The 18,029-nt window shown below is 41.9% G+C and overlaps 1 protein-coding gene across 1 annotated transcript in view; it reads right to left on the bottom strand.

The window, feature by feature from the left end:
* Positions 1 to 1,670: 1,670 nt before the first annotated feature.
* The window catches only part of CRKL (CRK like proto-oncogene, adaptor protein), a 30,549-nt gene continuing 14,190 nt past the window's right edge, over positions 1,671 to 18,029 (bottom strand). Inside the window, exon 3 of the mRNA XM_033956509.1 lies at positions 1,671 to 4,007. Within this exon, the coding sequence (XP_033812400.1) occupies positions 3,873 to 4,007 (135 nt within the window). The 3' untranslated portion in view covers positions 1,671 to 3,872. The remainder of the gene's footprint in view (positions 4,008 to 18,029) is intronic.

Below are 18,029 nucleotides of genomic sequence, written 5' to 3'. Positions count from 1 at the left end.
CTTCATCAAAGTCTGTCTTGCTTGTCATTATTCATTTCAGATTTCATTGTAGAAAAAAAAGTCCACTGACCAAATTGAATAGCTGACATCTTGTACCACACAGGGATAACTTCACATGGACACAATTCAGTCACTTGAAAGCGTAACCAAGTCTAAGCTATAATAGTGCCATGTACACAGATTGAAATATGAGTCGGTTACAGTGATAGACCTGATCACCCTCAGTATCAAAATGCACTGATTTAATACCAGTTTCCAGGATATCATAAGTTCCACTTGTATTAAGCTTTATTAACAGATCAGATGCAGCTATATTAATTTAGCCAAGGGACTCTCGTTGGAAAGCAGGGAAGATAGAGCATCTGCCTACTCACAGGAGAGATTACTCGGTGAATCGTGTGGAGAAAGGGAATATCAAGTACAGTAGTACCTTTGATTACGAATATAATCCGTTCCAGGAGCATGCTCGTAATCCAAAATGCTCGTTTATCAAAGCGAGTTTCCCCATAGGAAATAATGGAAACTCGCTTTGATGAGTTCCCCCCCCCCGAGAACCGGCATTGCTCCCCTCGAAGGCCCCCCCCTGCGATCCGGCACCCCCCCTGCCTCGAACCGGCACCCCCCCTCCCCCCGCTATGATTGGGCACCCTCCCGACACGATCGGGCACCCCCCTCCCGACACAATTGGGCACCCCCCCACCACTTCTTACCCTCATCTGGGCACTCTTGAAGATCGGCCTCCTCATCTGCTGGGCCTTGAGCATGTTCAGATGCTCAAGGCCCAGCAGACGAGGGCCGATCTTCAAGAGTGCCCAGATGAGGGTAAGAAGCGGCGGGGGGGGGGGGGGGGGGGTGCCCAATTGTGTCGGGGGAGGGGGGGTCGGATCGTGTCGGGGGGGGGGGGGGTGCCCAATCGAGGCAGGGGGGGTGCCGGATCACAGGGGGGATGCTGGATTGCAGAGGGGGGGTGCTTGTAAATCGAGCCATGCTCAGTTTCCGAGGTACTGATTTTGCAAATGTTTTGCTCGTCTTGCAAAACACTCGCAAACCGGTGCACACGTAAACCGAGGTACCACTGTACCAAGAAATACAGCCAGACTAAGAAAATGTGGCAGAAAGGAAATATTTCCTGTATCATTTTGGGTGCCACAGGCTTGATTAAAGACTTTCAAAAACATCTGAATAAATTACCTATACATATTACACCTTATGAACTCTGAAAAGAAGCTGCCTTTGGTACAATGCAAGTACTACAGCAACCATTAACAGTAAATTTGAGACTGAGATTATACATCACATACGCTGGCTTAGGAATAAGGTTCATTATTGTCACGGTATGCACAAAACAAATCCACTTGAAGAAATTGCCGAAGAGCAACAGGAGTCTATGCTATTAAAATATTTACATCTTACTACTTCTAATACCCAGCAACAGAACTAGAAAATGCATATGATGCTTTAGAATTAGGAAACTGAACTGTTTCTCATAAGCACAGTGCCATGATCAAAGGAGCCTATCTTAACACTGAAGAAAACTTCTTCCTCTACAGCTTGTGAAAGCTTCCTGTGTGTGTGTTTACTGTGGCTCTATTTCCACCTTGGTATAATGGGCATGAGGAATCCAGGGTAATGAGGGCTGGTATAAGCACAAATAAAGACAAATGCAAATATTCTAAGAATATAAGTAATTTAATACTGTTAATGTACAGCACAAAAAGACTCCCCTTCCCACCCATGTTAAAAAGCTTACAGTGCTTTTGAGTGATGTTCTGAACACTTAATAAGCATGAAACAATTGTGTGAAGTCTGCCCCTCTCTCTCTCTCTGCCATACAAAGACAGGCACACTGCACAAAATGAACATGGCAGTAATTGCCAGTATACTGCAGGAGATTACATGCATTCCCTGTTTCAGAGGCAGCCTGCAGGGGATGATTTAAAACAGGACATCGACTACTTTACAAAAAAAAAATCTCACTCAGTTCCAGATTGTTAATACAGTATAAAAATTACAATTCACAGGCAACCACAATGGCACAATAACACATCTTTACAAAAATAAAAGATCAGGCTTCAGGCACCCAAAACCAGGCAGAGATTCCCTTTACACATATCTGCCCAACTTTTGTAAACTGTCAAAAAAGAAATCTTGACCCATCAATTTCCAAAAGTACTAAGTATCTAAAGCCAGCCCTTTCTACCTTGCCGCACAGAAGCCTTGAGGCAGCAGACTTCAGTAGGGATCCTCTTTTGCTGGCTCTTGTCATCTGAATTCCATGAAAACCATTATTAGTATGTCTCAGTTAACAGTACACTGCTGTGTTCAAAGCAACATAGGAATATTTCACAAGCTGGATCTACAGTGATGCTGCACAAACCTGGACTAATATAATAAAGCAGGAGAAGCTAAACTAAATCTTAAAAAAGGGGACTGTAAGTAGATTGTATGCAACCTGGTATATTAAATAAGATATGGAGAAAATCTTTACAGGTGCTTTATTCTAGTACAGCAACTCTTACTTATAATATAGACTCCACCAATAATAAAACCAACTTATAAAAAAGGGGCCAATCTAAGAGCTGGAAACAAGATTTTTTTAAAAAACAGCTCTACATCTATAATTCTTTCCACTCCCAAAATGTTTTTAAGTTGCCTGACCACAATATCTGCCAAACAATCAGTGGTAGACAGAATGCCTCGGAGTCCTTGGCTACCTCCTCATAAATCTAAATGCAAGCATGTTAGCTTAGTCCAAAGATGCAAACTCTCACAAGAGGAAGTGAGCTCAGGAGACAGCAGTGTAGCTTAAGCTGAATATTAAAATGGATTGCATCTTCCAGCAGTTTCCCCTCACTTTTCATACTTCAAAATATCTAGACAGAAAACTAAAACTAGCTACAACTTAGGTGAAAATTTAGTGCAGCTGAAATATTCAACATTTTCAGTAGTAGTTCAGCATGATTAAGGGCTGAAAATTCAAAGTATAAGTATAAGGACAGATTTAAGCTCTGTACATATGCACCATCCAACAAGTTCAAGTCCTAGGTCTGAATATTATATGGATGTGTCTTCCTTAACCTGTAAAGAAAAATCAGGCACGCCGATCTTTTCAAATGTTCTAGATTAGCAGCCAAAAGACTGGTACAGAGGTGTTTAAAAGGCAATTACAAAATGTAGCAGAATGGTTTAATCATTCTAAGCAAGACACAAGTGTTTCCCTGTAAAAGGTCAGGTTCTACAGTTACAGTGGATAACCATCAGAGCTATGAATATTCAATAGCTGACAGAAATTTCTTCTGGCTTTACAACACCCTGCCATTGTTTGAATGGACACTTTTCATACAGTGAAAGCCAGTATCAAGGCAGTTCAGCGTTACACCCATTTTAAATCCCATCCCACAAACTGGATTCTTAAAAGGCTCTGAAGCGAGCATAACTTGTATGTCAAAACAGCTCAGGCGCTATCAGTGGTCTTCACAGGCTCCAATTATATTCAGTTCATAAAAATTGCTTTAGTGGATTCTTCTGTCTCCTGGACCTGACCCTTCCTCCTCCAGCTCAACTCTCCCATGGAGACTAGACTGCCATTTGTTTTCAGATGCCCAATTAGAAAAGCTGATTCTGGCCACCATCATGCTGATGATTCACCTGTGTGAATTTGCCAGCATTTTATAGCTAGTGGTCTACAAACAAGTTCTAAGATGCAACAGCTATAGTACAAGCATCAGGCAAACTTAGCCATGTGCATTCCAAAAGGTATGTTAATGTCAGAGCCACCAAATTGCAAGCGTGCCTGTGAATTGTGTGCTCATGTCTCATGGGATGCTAACAAGACAGAAAAAAGAAGCAGCAACACAACATTGAGGACTGCATCATTCATTTTCATCTGGATTTTGAGGATCAACAATTTTGACGTGTGTAAAAGGAAAGAGCCCTTTCCGGCCATTTACTTCTCCTTCCCACTGACCATTGATATTCATTCTTGTAACTTTCACAATATCGCCAACCTGCAAAAAAAAAAAGAAGAAAAAACCCCAAAACACATCGTTAGACTGACCTGATAAGTCATTTCAACCACCTACGAAATTTAGATAAGCAGGATAAAAATCAAGCCATTTCAAAATAGAAATAAGGTGATTCAGTCCTAAGGATTTTGCTTTGGAACAAATTAACTACCATAAAGTCTTCAATAGCCCAAACTGGAAAAATTCTGGGCACCTGGCATGTACACAGCAAATGGTGTTTATGGCTCCAGCTCCCTGCCTCGAAGGAAAGTGGGGAATGGATTGGGACTTGTATACCACCTTTTTTGTAGTTTTACAACCACACTCAAAGCGGTTTACATACAGAAACAAAGAAACATGACAGCAGATAAAGGCCAAATGCCCATCTAGTCTGCCCATCTGCAGTAACAAGGTTTCAATGTTTTATTAAAATTTGATTTAATTGCTTATCTAATTTCTAAGCGAGTTTACAATATAAAAAAAAAAGAGAGCATGAACATAATAAAAATGCCATTAACAATAACATTAACACTTACAAAAAGAAAACAATTACAAAGAAACATCAACTAATACTTGGCATATAACCTCGGGGTGCTCTGCATGTTACTTTTGTATTTGGTTCATAAGCACATTTTAAATTTAGTGCACTTTAACACCCCCTCTCCCCTATCATCAAGCTGCGCTAGAGGTTTTTAGTGCAGGACAGCAAAGTAATTGCTCCAACGCTCATAGGAATTCTATGAGCGTCTGAGCATTTACCACACCGGCTCGTGCTAAAAACCTCTAGCGCAGTTTGATAAAAGGAGCCCTAAAATATTAAACTGAAATTAAAAATGACTAAGAACCCAAACCTGTCATTCACTTGACTAGCATATGTACATTAACAGAATCAAATGAGCCAATGATTACTTAAAAAAAAAAAAAAAAAAAAAAATTCCTTGTCCTGGCTGACATTTAATTGTTCTAGGTATTTCACATTTTTTGCAGGAAATGTTATCCTATTAGAGGCAGGCCCAACTTCCTTAATATAAGGTTCCATCCCAATAGATATAAAAATAGCCATACTGGGTCAGATATCCTGATGCTGCATGGGAGAGATAAGCAGAGGGAAGGCCGTTGGTGTTGGCCAGATCGCTCACAGGAGGATCAAGTTTTTAAAACCATCAGGTGGGCAGGGCCAGATAATGGGAAGGCTTGGAGGGCAGGGAGAGAGAAAGGTTAGACCAGACAGGGCCAGAGTGAGTAATGCCAGACCATGGCAGGTGGTATGGGATTGCTTACCATGGGATGTGGAAGAAAAGAACCTATACAATCAACTGTTCTGCCCCTACTTATATCACAGATCCTCTCCTTTGCACTCCTAAAAAGTCTGAATAGAAATAACTGATGCATGAGAACAAATGGTGCAGACATTCAGGGCTGGAAAAAGACCAGAAGCAACTAGAATTTGGTACTGGGTGCTTAAAATTCAGAAAAAAAAAAAAAAAAGAAAAACCCCTAAATGAGACAAGGCAAAAAATTAAGCCAAATAGCAAGAGCAGCACAAAATACTCTTGGCTTCTAAAATGACTTGTGCTTAAATACCCTAAAAGCTAAACTAGCTGCTCTTATAAACCTCTAAACATTTAATATTCTAACCAAGACTTGAAAGAGATGATCTAGTCCTGTTACATTTTCACATTTTGAACCTCACATGCTTTCCTATTTTTCTACTTGACAAAATACTTTAGGTACAACTTTTTTTAAAAAAGCAGGTGTAACTTCCAAGAGAGCTGGAGTTAATGCAGCTCAGACTACCACACCCTATCTTGGTAATGTTGCTTGCAGTATTATAGTGGTACAGTCACCAGCAGGAATCCACAGCCTCAGGGAGTATTATTACCAATTACTCATACCACTCCTTCCAACCTGGCTCAAAGCAAAACTCCATTCCTGCCCAACTTTACATTTCCTGTAATATTTACTAGTGCTGTACAGCTAAAGAAACCATAACCAAGTGTACAAACTCGTCAAAACAAGTTGTTTCAGCAAAGACTCATTTGTACAAGGAATCACATATTTTTGATTTGGTCCTTAGTGGAATGCAAAGCATAGTACAGAAGTTAACTGTGTTGGGTCTGCTGGGAAAGTGATCATAACGTGATCAAATTTGAGCTTATACCAGGAGTGACGTCACAAAAGAAATCTACTTGTAGAGGCATTTAATTTTCGAAAGGGTGACTATGATAAAATGAGGAAAATGGTTAAAAAGAAGCAGTTGCAAAGGTTAGGATGTAAACCAGGTGTGGATGTTATTTAAAAATACCATTGTGGAAGTTCAGACCAGATGTATTTCATGTATTAATAAAGGTGGAAAGAGGAGGAAACAAGAGCTGGCACAGTTAAATGCTGAAGTGAAAGAGGCTATTAGAGCCAAATAAACATTCTTAAAAGAACGGAGAAAGGATCCCCATCTAAGAAAGAATATGAAGAGAAACTTGCCAAAGAGGCAAAAACTCATAATTTTTTTTGGTACATCAGAAACAGAAAATCTGTGAGGGAATCAATGGGACCGTGAATGATCAAGGAGCAAAAGAGGTGCTCAAGGAGAATAAGGCCATAGCAGAGAGACTAAATGAATTTTTTGCTTTGGTCTTTACTGAAGAAAATGTAAGAGAACTACCTAAGCAGAAATGGTTTTCAAGGGTAATGATGAGGAGGAACTGAAAGAAATCTTGGTGAATCTGGAAGATGTATTAAGCTAAATTGACAAGTTAAAATGTGATAAATTACCTGGACCGGATGGTATACATCCCAGGGTTCTAAAAGAACTCAAACATGAAATTGCTGACCTGCTTTTAGTGATCTGTAACTTGACACTAAAATTGTCTGTAGAACTTGAAGACTGGAGGATGGCCAATGTTTTGCCGATTTTTATAAAGGGTTCCAGAGATTTAGGAAATTACAGACTGGTAAACCTGACTTCAGTACCAGGCAAAATAGTGGAAACAATTATAAAAAATAAATTGTGGAACACGTAGACAAACATGATTTAATGAGACATCTTACCTCACCGACTTGCTTGACTTCTTTGAAGGTGTGAACATGTGGATAGAGGTGATCCAGATGTTGTGTATCTAGATTTTCAGAAAGCTTTTGACAAAGTTCTTCAAGAAAGGCTCCTGAGAAAATTAAGAGTCATGGGATAGGTGGCAAAGTTCAGTTGTGGAATAGGAATTGGTTATCGGATAGAAAACAGAGGGTAGGGTTAAATGGTCAATTTTCTCAATGGAGGAGAGTAAACAGTGGAGTGTTGCAGGGATCTGTACTGGAACCGGTGCTATTTAACTTATTTATAAATGCTCTGGAAATTGGAATGATGAGTGAGTTAATTAAATTTGCAGAAGACACTAAACTGTTCAAAGTTGTTAAAAAGCATGCAATTGTGTAAAATTGCAGGAAACTGGAAGTCTGGGTATCCAAGTGGCAGATGAAATTTAATGTGGACAAATTCAAAGTGATGTCATTGGGGAGAATAACCCAAAAACAGTTACCAGATGCTAAGGTTCACCTTGGGGGCTAGCGCCCAAGAGAAGGATCTGGCTATCTTGTAGACATTACGATGAAACCATCCTTCCAAAGTGTGGCAATGGTCAAAAAAGCAAACCAGATGTTAGGAATTATTTTAAAAAAGGATGGTTAACAAGACTAAGAATGTTATAATGCCTCTGTATCGCTCCATGGTGCATCCTCACCTGGAGTACTGCATTCAGTTCTGGTCTCCTCTTCTCAAAAGATATAGTGACACTAGAAAAGGTTCAAAGAGCAGCAACCAAGATGATAAAGGGGATGGAACTCCTCTTATATTAGGAAAGACTAAAAAGGTTAGGGCTCTTCAGCTTGGAAAAGATTTGGCTGAGGGGAGATATGATTGAAGTCTACAAAATCCTGAGTGGAGTAGAACAAGTACAAGTGGATCCATTTTTTTCACTCCAAACATTATAAAAACTAGGGGGACACTCAAAGTTACAGTTAAGCTCTGCACCTTCCTCTGTGACCCTCTTCAAACAAAGTGAAAAAAATCCATCTCAGTTCTCAACCCCTTTATCTATCTCCATGATGTCTACCATCCTCTCTAGAGCTTATTTCAGAGGACCAGTAGTAAGAGAATTACTGCTCTGAAAGATAGTGGTCAGATTTGTATACTGTAATCAAGTAATTGAACCACATTTCAAAGAACTCAAGCAAAGAACAAAAAATTAAAAAAAATACTGTAATAGGTAAAAATTAAAATAAAATCTATTTCTGGTGGAAATTTAAGTGTAAACTTGGTACGCTACACCCGAGTACACCCATGCTTTGCTTTCCACATATCTGGTAGTTTGTCTGGAACAGTTTAAGACAGGGGTGTCAAAGTCAGTCCTCGAGGGCCACAATCCAGTTGGGTTTTCAGGATTTCCTCAATGAATAAGCATGAGATTTATTTGCATGCACTGCTTTCATTGTATGCTAATAGAGCTCATGCATATTCATTGGGGAAATCCTGAAAACCTGGCTGGATTGCGGTCCTTGAGGACCGACTGACACCTGTGGTTTATGGCCTGGAACAGTATGGGATATAGTATTAGTTAGGCCTATTTTTAATAGTAACTCTCAAGCAACCAGAAACTACATTTATCCAGCATCTATGAGTCTACTGTAATTGAATATTGCTGGAGATGGGATAAGAGCCAACCACCTCCTGATGTTTATTTTAAACGTTCTTAAGAATAGTCTTACTAGGTCAGACCAGTAGCCTGTTCTCACAATGGCCAATCCAGGTCACTAGTACCTGGCAAAAACCCAAAGAGTAGCTATATTCCATGCTATCAATCCAGGGCAAGCAGTGGCTTTTCCCATGTCTCTCTCAATAACAGACTAAGGACTTTTCCTCCAGGAAATTGTCCAAACCTTTCTTAAAACCAGCTACACTATCCATTCATACCACAACCTCTGGCAATGTATTCCAGAACTTATAAAGCGAGAGGAGCTACTAGTCATTAGTTTAATGAGCCTTTGAAATCAGATGATCACTTTCTCTGGTCAGCATATGGGGCAGATTTTCCCCTTTTTAGACCTTCATGCTGTGTGTTTTGGCTATTGGAAAGGTAGGAAGGGATGTAATGAGATTTTTCCCCCCTACATTTTTGGGGATCTTCTGGACTTATCTCTATCCCCATCTTTGGATATTGGGCCTGTTTTTATATATAATGCTGTTATTGTAATTGTATGTCTGGGACTGGGATTACCTCTCTCACATTGAATTTAAAGGGCTTAATACCCCCTTAAAGAAGCATTATCTATTTAGGGAAGCAATTAGACTTACAGCAAACATCCGCATTATACAAGAAACACACCTTTTACCGCGCCTGAAAGACTTCTCATAGAAAATGCTTGCAAATATATCTGGCTTCTTCAAACGTAGACCAGAAGGTGGTCAAAGGGATTGGTATCTTATTTCATGTTCTGCCATGGCAGGTTCACCAGGTACTTAGAGATGTTGAGGGCTAGTATCTTCTATTAGTACTCTCATTCCAACAAGAGGTATACGAGTATCATCAGTGTTAAAATCCTTAGTTTCTTCCTTAATTATAGTCTGTATTTGCCTGGAACTCCTGGTAGCTGAGGATCCTGGAAGACATTTCACTATTTTTGTCTCCTCGCCTTGTGTTCCAAGGTTAATGCCTCTGATGATGGAATCCCCCAACAGTAATAGTTTTCTGTTTTTGGCCTTTTTATTTGTGCTTAGGGTGCGCTTGTTCTCTTGAGTTACCTTCATTGGTTCCAGTCCCACCTCCCTTCTGTTTTCTTGAGTATTGCAGTGCACTAGTGGAGCGAAGGAATTCTGTAGAGGTAATATTTGTGAAGGTGGATGTTTCTGTGTTACATGTCGCAGTCTTCCAGACTTATGTGCTTAAGAGTAAGCTCATTTAACTTCTCATAAATGTCACCCTGTTGTGAATTAGAGGCATAAAGACTTAACAGGATTTGTTATCCATATGGGAACAAATGACCTGGCCAACAACTCCACACTTGCAGCACAGAAAGCTTTTCGGGAGCTTGGTGAGGGCGTGAAACCTTTTGTAAACACTTTAGCTTTTTCTGAAATACTGCCTGAATATGGAAAGCGAGAACAAAGAGTGAAAAACACAGAGGACTTTAATAGATGGCTCAAAGCCTGGTGTCATCAAGAAGGCTTCAGGTACATAGGAGGATGGGGAAATACATGGAAGGACAAGAAGCTATATTGCACTGATGGGCTACATATTACTACAGCAGGAAAAAGAAACCTTGCAGAGAAATTTAGACAATATTTTTCTAGGCATTTAAACTAGAAGGTGGGGGTGGTGTATGTACGAAGGACAATTATAGAGACCACCCCCGGCAAAAGAAAAGATGTGATAGTAGTAAAGACTGCAACATAAGCAATATCAGCAACTCATTTCTTAGTATTGCAACGGAAAGTGAAACGAAACAAAATCCATACGAAAAAGGAGATTATCGCTGAAAAATAGCTGGAAAGCGATGACCACAAATGCTCGCAGTCTAAGCAACAAAGTTCATGATCTGCAAGCCCTGATGTTAGAGGCAGATCTAGATATTGTCGCTATCACAGAGACATGGTTCAGTGAATCACATGGATGGGATGCAAACATACCGTGATATAATCTTTTTAGGAAGGACAGAGATGGTCAAAAAGGTGGAGGAGTAGCTCTCTATATAAAGATCAATATCCAAGCGACCGAAATGCAAGGGACCTGGGGAGAGGAAGAAGCGATATGGATTGCTATGAAAAGAGAAGATGGAACTTCTATCTATGTGGGTGTAGTCTACAGACCTATGATTCAATTCCAGCAAATTGATAAGGATCTGATTGTGGATATCCAAAAGTTTGGAAGGAAAGAGGAGGTTCTGCTGTTGGGAGATTTCAACCTGCCCGATGCGGACTGGAATGTTCTGTCTGCAGAATTGGAAAGAAGTAGGGAGATTGTGGATGCCTTTCAAGAGGCTCTGCTCAGACAAATGGTGACGGAACTCACAAGGGAAAAAGCGATATTGGATCTGGTCCTCACAAATGGAGAGAGTATCTCTAATGTTCGAGTGGGTGCTCACCTGGGAAGTAGCGATCATCAAACGGTTTGGTTTGATATAACGGCTAAAGTGGAGAGCGGCCGCACGATACTTAAAGTCCTAGATTTCAAACGTACGGACTTTAATGCTATGGGAGAGTACCTGAAGAAAGAGCTGTTAGGATGGGAGGACATAAGAGAAGTGGAAAGACAGTGGTCTAAGCTAAAAGGAGCTATAAAAATGGCTACGGATCTTTATATGAAGACAATCAATAAAAACAAGAGAAAAAGGAAGCCGATATGGTTCTCCAACCTAGTGGCTGAGAAAATAAAGGCGAAAGAGTTGGCGTTCGTGAAATATAAAAAAAAACAAGAGGAGAGCAGAAAGGACTACAGGGTGAAACTGAAAGAAGCCAAGAGAGAGATAAGTCTGGCGAAAGCACAGGCGGAAGAACAAATGGCTAAAAATGTAAAAAAGGGAGACAAAAATTTTTTCAGATATATTAGTGAAAGGAGGAAGATGAAAAATGGAATTGCTAGGCTAAAAGATGCTGGGAACCAATATGTGGAAAGTAAAGAGGAGAAAGCGAATGTGCTAAACAAATACTTCTGTTCTGTGTTCACAGAAGAAAATCCTGGAGAAGGACCGAGATTGTCTAGCAAAGTTACACGAGAAAATGGAGTAGATTCTGCACCGTTCACAGAGGAGGGTATTTATGAGCAACTTGAAAAACTGAAGGTGGACAAAGCGATGGGACCAGACGGAATCCATCCCAGGATACTAAGGGAGCTCAGAGAGATTCTGGCGAGTCCTATTAAAGACTTGTTCAACAAATCTCTGGAGACTGGAGTGATTCCTAGGGATTGGAGGAGAGCGGATGTGGTCCCTATTCATAAAAGTGGTCACAGGGATGAAGCAGGAAACTATAGGCTGGTGAGCCTCACTTCAGTTGTTGGAAAAATAATGGAAGTTTTGCTGAAAGAAAGGATAGTGTACTTCCTTGAATCTAATGGGTTACAGGATCCGAGGCAACATGGCTTTACAAAAGGTAAATCGTGCCAAAAGAACCTGATTGAATTTTTTGATTGGGTGACTAGAGAGCTGGATCGAGGACATATGCTAGATGTAATTTACTTGGATTTCAGCAAAGCCTTTGATACAGTTCCTCATAGGAGGCTGTTGAACAAACTTGAAGGGCTGAAGTTAGGTCCCAAAGTGGTGAACTGGGTCAGAAACTGGCTGTCGGACAGACAGTGGCGTACCTAGGGTATGTGGCACCCGGGGCCCATCATTTTTTGACACCCCCCCCCCCCCCCCATGTAAAAATTTTTTTTTTTTTTTGCAATAACCATGAAATGGAATAAATGGTCAGAATAGAAACAGGCAGTGAAAATTTTCTTTTATTGAACCTCATATATGTAACCATTATTCCAAACATAACAAAACATAAATTATGTCTAAATTGTCATGACATTAGAAGTACATATGGAGTAGTTGCAGGCAGTGGCGTACTTAGGGTATGTGGCACCCAGGGCCCATCATTTTTTGACACCCCCCCCCATCTATATGAAAAATATTTAGTACCAATCTACATATCGCACCACAAGAGTGTACCTAGGAAAAGGCTGCATCTTAAACACTGCAGTGAGCACTAGAACACCAACACATACATTGTAAAACTAAACAAGCCAGATCCCGCACAGTCAATTGGTCCTGTAGTCAATGCCAACTGAAAACTATGTCTTTTTCATACACACAGAACAGAGATACACCCTCGCCCAAAATGGAATAATCACAAACTAAAAATAGAAATATGTAGACAAAAGTTAAACTGATCCGCCAAGAAACCAGACCCTGGATACAATGCAACACCACAAAAAACAGTAACACATGTCCTCTAAAACAGTGCAAAATATAAAGACAGTAGATGTAAATTTGAAAAAACTGATACATAACAATCACCACTTTATAAATTAACAAATAAAAATAAAACAAATAATGAGATATAAAAAAATACAATTTTATTGGACTAATCCCCGTAAGCTCGGTCCCCATCCCCGCAAACCACCTGATTCCATCCACACAAGCCTTGAATTGTTTATATTAAAGTATAAAAAGAAACAATATTCTGTACAATTGTCAATTTATAAATCAGCGTCTTCTCCCCACTCTCTTCCCCATTTCCCTTCAGCATCCTCAGCCCACTCTCTCTCCACTTTCCTTCAGCGCACGCACATAAAAACAAGCAAGTAATTTTATATCATTTTCATTCTATTCATTCATAGAAATTAAAGTCTAGATAATGCCAGTCACATAACAAAACATGATTTTACAAAAATAATTCCCTGCAGTCAAGCCTGCAAGGATTATTAGATGTCTTTCAGCAGTTCCCCTCCCTCCCTCCCCCTTACCTTTGTGGCCAAGTCAAAATGATCTACCAACAATAAAATTTTAAAAACACAAAGCACGCTGTACGCAGAGAAAATGTTAATTATCATTTATATTCCGCGGGTTTTCAAAGAGGTCAAGGCAGATGACTTTATGCAATGTCACCTCAGTAACAACTATACAAAAATAGACAAATATTCCCCCTCCCTTTTTACTAAACTGCGATAGCGGTTTTTAGCGTAGGGAGCTGCGCTGAATGCCCCACGCTGCTCTCGACGCTCATAGGCTCCCTGCGCTAAAAAACTCTATTGCGGTTTAGTAAAAGGGGGCCATAGTGCAAAATATAGACAGCAGATATAAATTTTCAAAACGGACACATTTTGATCACTAAGTTGAAAATAAAATCATTTTTCCTACTTTTTTGTCTGGTGATTTCATGAGTCTCTGGTCCTTCTTCTGATCCTTCTTCTTTCTCTCTCCCCCTGGCTCCCCTCTTTATTTCTGCCTTTCTTTCTCTCTCCTCCTGGCCCCCCTCTTTCTTTCTGCCTTTCTTTCTCTCCCCCTTGACCCCCCTCTTTATTTCTGCCTTTCTTTCTCTCCCCTTGGTCCCCCTCTTTCTTTCTGCCTTTCTTTCTCTCTCCCCCTGGCCCTCCTCTTTCTTTCTGCCTTTCTTTCTCTCCCCCTTGACCCCCTCTTTATTTCTGCCTTTCTTTCTCTCCCCTTGGTCCCCCTCTTTATTTCTGCCTTTCTTTCTCTCCCCTTGGTCCCCCTCTTTCTTTCTGCCTTTCTTTCTCTCTCCCCCTGGCCCCCCCTCTTTATTTTTTCCTTTCTTTCTCTCTCCCCCTAGCCTGCACAAAGCCATCGTGCCGATTTCTCCACTTCCACGATTCTTTCCCTACCCTCACCCCCAAGCCAGCAGCCGATTTCTCCCTGCTCCTTCCCCGATGTCCTGATGTCCTGAACTTCATCGGGCAGCAGCAGCATTCACAATTCACTGATGTTGCCCGCTTCAGGCCTTCCTCTCTGTCGGGTCCTGTCTTCATGAAAACTGGAAGTAGGCAGGACCCGGCAGAGAACAAGGCCTGAAGCCGGCAACAGCAGCGAATTGTAAACGCTGCTGCTGCCCGAAGAAGGTAATGGAGCACCGAGGCAGTCCGCTTCTCCCCCCTCCCAGCCGAACCCCCGCTGACCCTCCTATCTCCCCCCCCGTGAACCTTTCCGACCTTCCCAGCGAGAGCAGCAAACCTCCTTCGCGGCTTTCTCCTCCCTCTGCCGCGTTACTGATGACGTCATCAGTGATGCGGCAGAGGGAGGATAAAGCTGACGCTACTGGAGGGAGGTTTGCTGCTTTCGCTGGGAGGGTCAGAAAGGTTCACTTGGGGGGGGGGAGAGAGATAGGATGGTCAGCGGGGTTTCGGCTGGGAGGGGGGAGAAGCGGTCTGCCTTGGTGCTCCAAGGCCTGGCGCCATTACCTTTTTCGATAATGGCGCCGATGCTGCTTTCGCTGGGAGGGTAGGAGCGCGATAGGGACCGGGCCAGCTGTGCACCCCCCCCTAAGGCGGCACCCGGGATGGACCTCCCCCTCGCCCCCCTTGGTACGCTACTGCCCTGGGGAAACAGTCTGCAACAAGATCGCGCGATGCCAGAGATTTTTGCCTGCTTCGGCTGTTTCCTCCGCCGCGGTCCCGCCCCTCCTCTGACATCAGAGGAGGGGCAGGACCGTGGCGGAGGAAACAGTCGAAGCAGGCAAAGATCTCTGGCATCGCGATCTTGCTGCAGGCTGTTTCCAGACGCGACACCCGGCGCAGGGGGGGGGGTAACTGGACCGGACCGGGAGCACCCCCTCAGGGCTTGGTACCCGGGGCGGACCGCCCCCCCGGCCCCCCCCCTTGGTACGCCACTGCGGACAGATGCCAGAGGGTGATGGTTAATGGAAGTCGCTCAAAGGAAGGAAAGGTGAGTAGTGGAGTCCCTCAGGGATCAGTGCTGGGGCCAATCCTGTTCAATATGTTTGTGAGTGACATTGCTGAGGGTTAGAAGGAAAACTGTGCCTTTTTGCAGATGATACCAAGATTTGTAACAGAGTAGACACCGAAGAGGGAGTGGAAAATATGAAAAAGGATCTGCAAAAGTTAGAGGAATGGTCTAATGCCTGGCAACTAAAATGCAATGCAAAGAAATGCAGAGTAATGCATTTGGGGATTAATAATAGGAAGGAACTATATATGCTGGGAGGAGAGAAGCTGATATGCACGGATGAGGAGAGGGACCTTGGGGTGATAGTGTCCGAAGATCTAAAGGTGAAACACAGTGTGACAAGGAAGTGGTTGCTGCCAGAAGGATGCTGGGCTGTATAAAGAGAGGCGTAGTCAGTAGAAGGAAGAAGGTGTTGATGTCCCTGTACAGGTCATTGGTAAGGCCCCACTTGGAGTATTGTGTTCAATTTTGGAGACCGTATCTGGCGAAGGACGTAAGAAGACTTGAGGCGGTCCAGAGGAGGGCGACGAAAATGATAGGAGGCTTGCGCCAGAAGACGTATGAGGAGAGACTGGAAGCCCTGAATATGTATACCCTAGAGGAAAGGAGAGACAGGGGAGATATGATTCAGACATTCAAATACTTGAAGGGTATTAACGTAGAACAAAATCTTTTTCAGAGAAAGGAAAATGGTAAAACCAGAGGACATAATTTGAGGTTGAGGGGTGGTAGATTCAAAGGCAATGTTAGAAAATTCTACTTTACGGAGAGGGTGGTGGATGCCTGGAATGCGCTTCCGAGAGAATTGGTGGAGAGTAAAACTGTGACTGAGTTCAAAGAAGTGTGGGATGAACAGAAAGTATCTAGAATCAGAAAATAATATTAAATATTGAACTAAGGCCAGTACTGGGCAGACTTGCACGGTCTGTGTCTGTATATGGCCGTTTGGTGGAGGATGGGCTGGGGATGGCTTCAATGGCTGGGAGGGTGTAGATGGGCTGGAGTAAGTCTTAACAGAGATTTCGGCAGTTGGAACCCAAGCACAGTACAGGGTACTTGGATTCTTGCCCAGAAATAGCTAAGAAGAAAAAATTAAAAAATTAAAATTGAATCAGGTTGGGCAGACTGGATGGCCATTCGGGTCTTTATCTGCCGTCATCTACTATGTTACTATGGCTGTTTACTTGATGAAGAAAACATCAATCTGACTTTGAATCCCTCTCTAGATAATTCTAATATTGAGGGTCCATTATGTACCGCAGGAACACCTTCAGCTTAAAGTTTTCATGACAGTGGGGGGCTGGTTGACTTATGGTTATCAACTACATACTCAGGATAAGGATTATACCTTTTACTCACTTAAGCACCAGTCCTATTCATGTATTGATCTTTGGCTGGGGGAAATCGCTATCTTTTACAGGTTGATTTCAGCGACTCTCCACATACAGACGTGGTCTGACCATGCCCCTTTAATATTAACTATGTTAGGCCCTCCTAGGAAGAAAATTTTGAAATTCCAGGATGCGCTACTCCAAGATTCAGTAAATACAGAACAGATTGAATAGGGTGTTATACAATATCTAGAACTTAATGATACAGATGAGGTTACGCCCCTGACACTTTGGGAAGTTAGTAATAAGGGGCCAATTAATCTCACTACAGGCGCATATCAGGAAATCTAGGCTGGAGCAAGAATGTCAGCTCTGTACCGCTTTAACAGAACTACAACATTTGAAAAAAAGCAGATAGGGGCTTTCCCCAGGGTGATCACAAGATTTACAAAATTAACATACAGCTCCATACTGTAGAACTGGAAAATATCAATGAGCCCATTCAGAAGACCCATTTTGAATTTGGTAATTGGGCCAGTAATCTATTGGCCCACCAATTAAAGAAACAACTTCCCAATCAATATAACACAATCAATAATGTTCCAAACTCTTCCTGCATTTCTAATCTACTCCTTAGCAAATTAGAAAATATTCAAACTATTCCTCAAATACTTCTTAAGATCATAATAATTCTTATGTAAACCGCCTTGAACCACAAGGTAAAGGCGGAATAGAAATTGCTAATGTAATATAATCTCCCAAGCAATCAATTTAGATGGCTCTCTTTCTAGGGCAGAGACAGCGATACACTTAGCTTTCATATATTTTTATAAAAAAAACTATATTCCTGACCAGGTATCCTCCCTTGATTCTTTACAGCAGTACCTTCAAGACATACGCTTACCTGGCTTGAAGGACATTGATACAGTAACACTGGATAGGACTATCTCAGTGGAGGAGACACTTCAAGGGCCTTAAGCACCTGGGCCAATCAGACTTAGGCCCCTCCCCGGTGCATTGCAGAATACAACGGGAGGCCCGCGATTTTGTAAGAAGCAGGCCTGCCAGCCAGAGCATGTAATAATAATAATAATAATAATAACTTTATTTTTCTATACCGCCATAGTCAGGCGACTTCTAGGCGGTTTACATTGTAAGAAGGCTGGACATTCAGCGAATAACAAGTATAGTACAATACTAATACAATACAATAAATCCACATATAATACAGTAGAGTGAG

This window comes from Geotrypetes seraphini, chromosome 8 (genome assembly GCF_902459505.1).
Source record: "Geotrypetes seraphini chromosome 8, aGeoSer1.1, whole genome shotgun sequence".
Classification (NCBI taxonomy): domain Eukaryota; kingdom Metazoa; phylum Chordata; class Amphibia; order Gymnophiona; family Dermophiidae; genus Geotrypetes; species Geotrypetes seraphini.
This window is presented reverse-complemented; position numbering and strand designations above follow the sequence as displayed.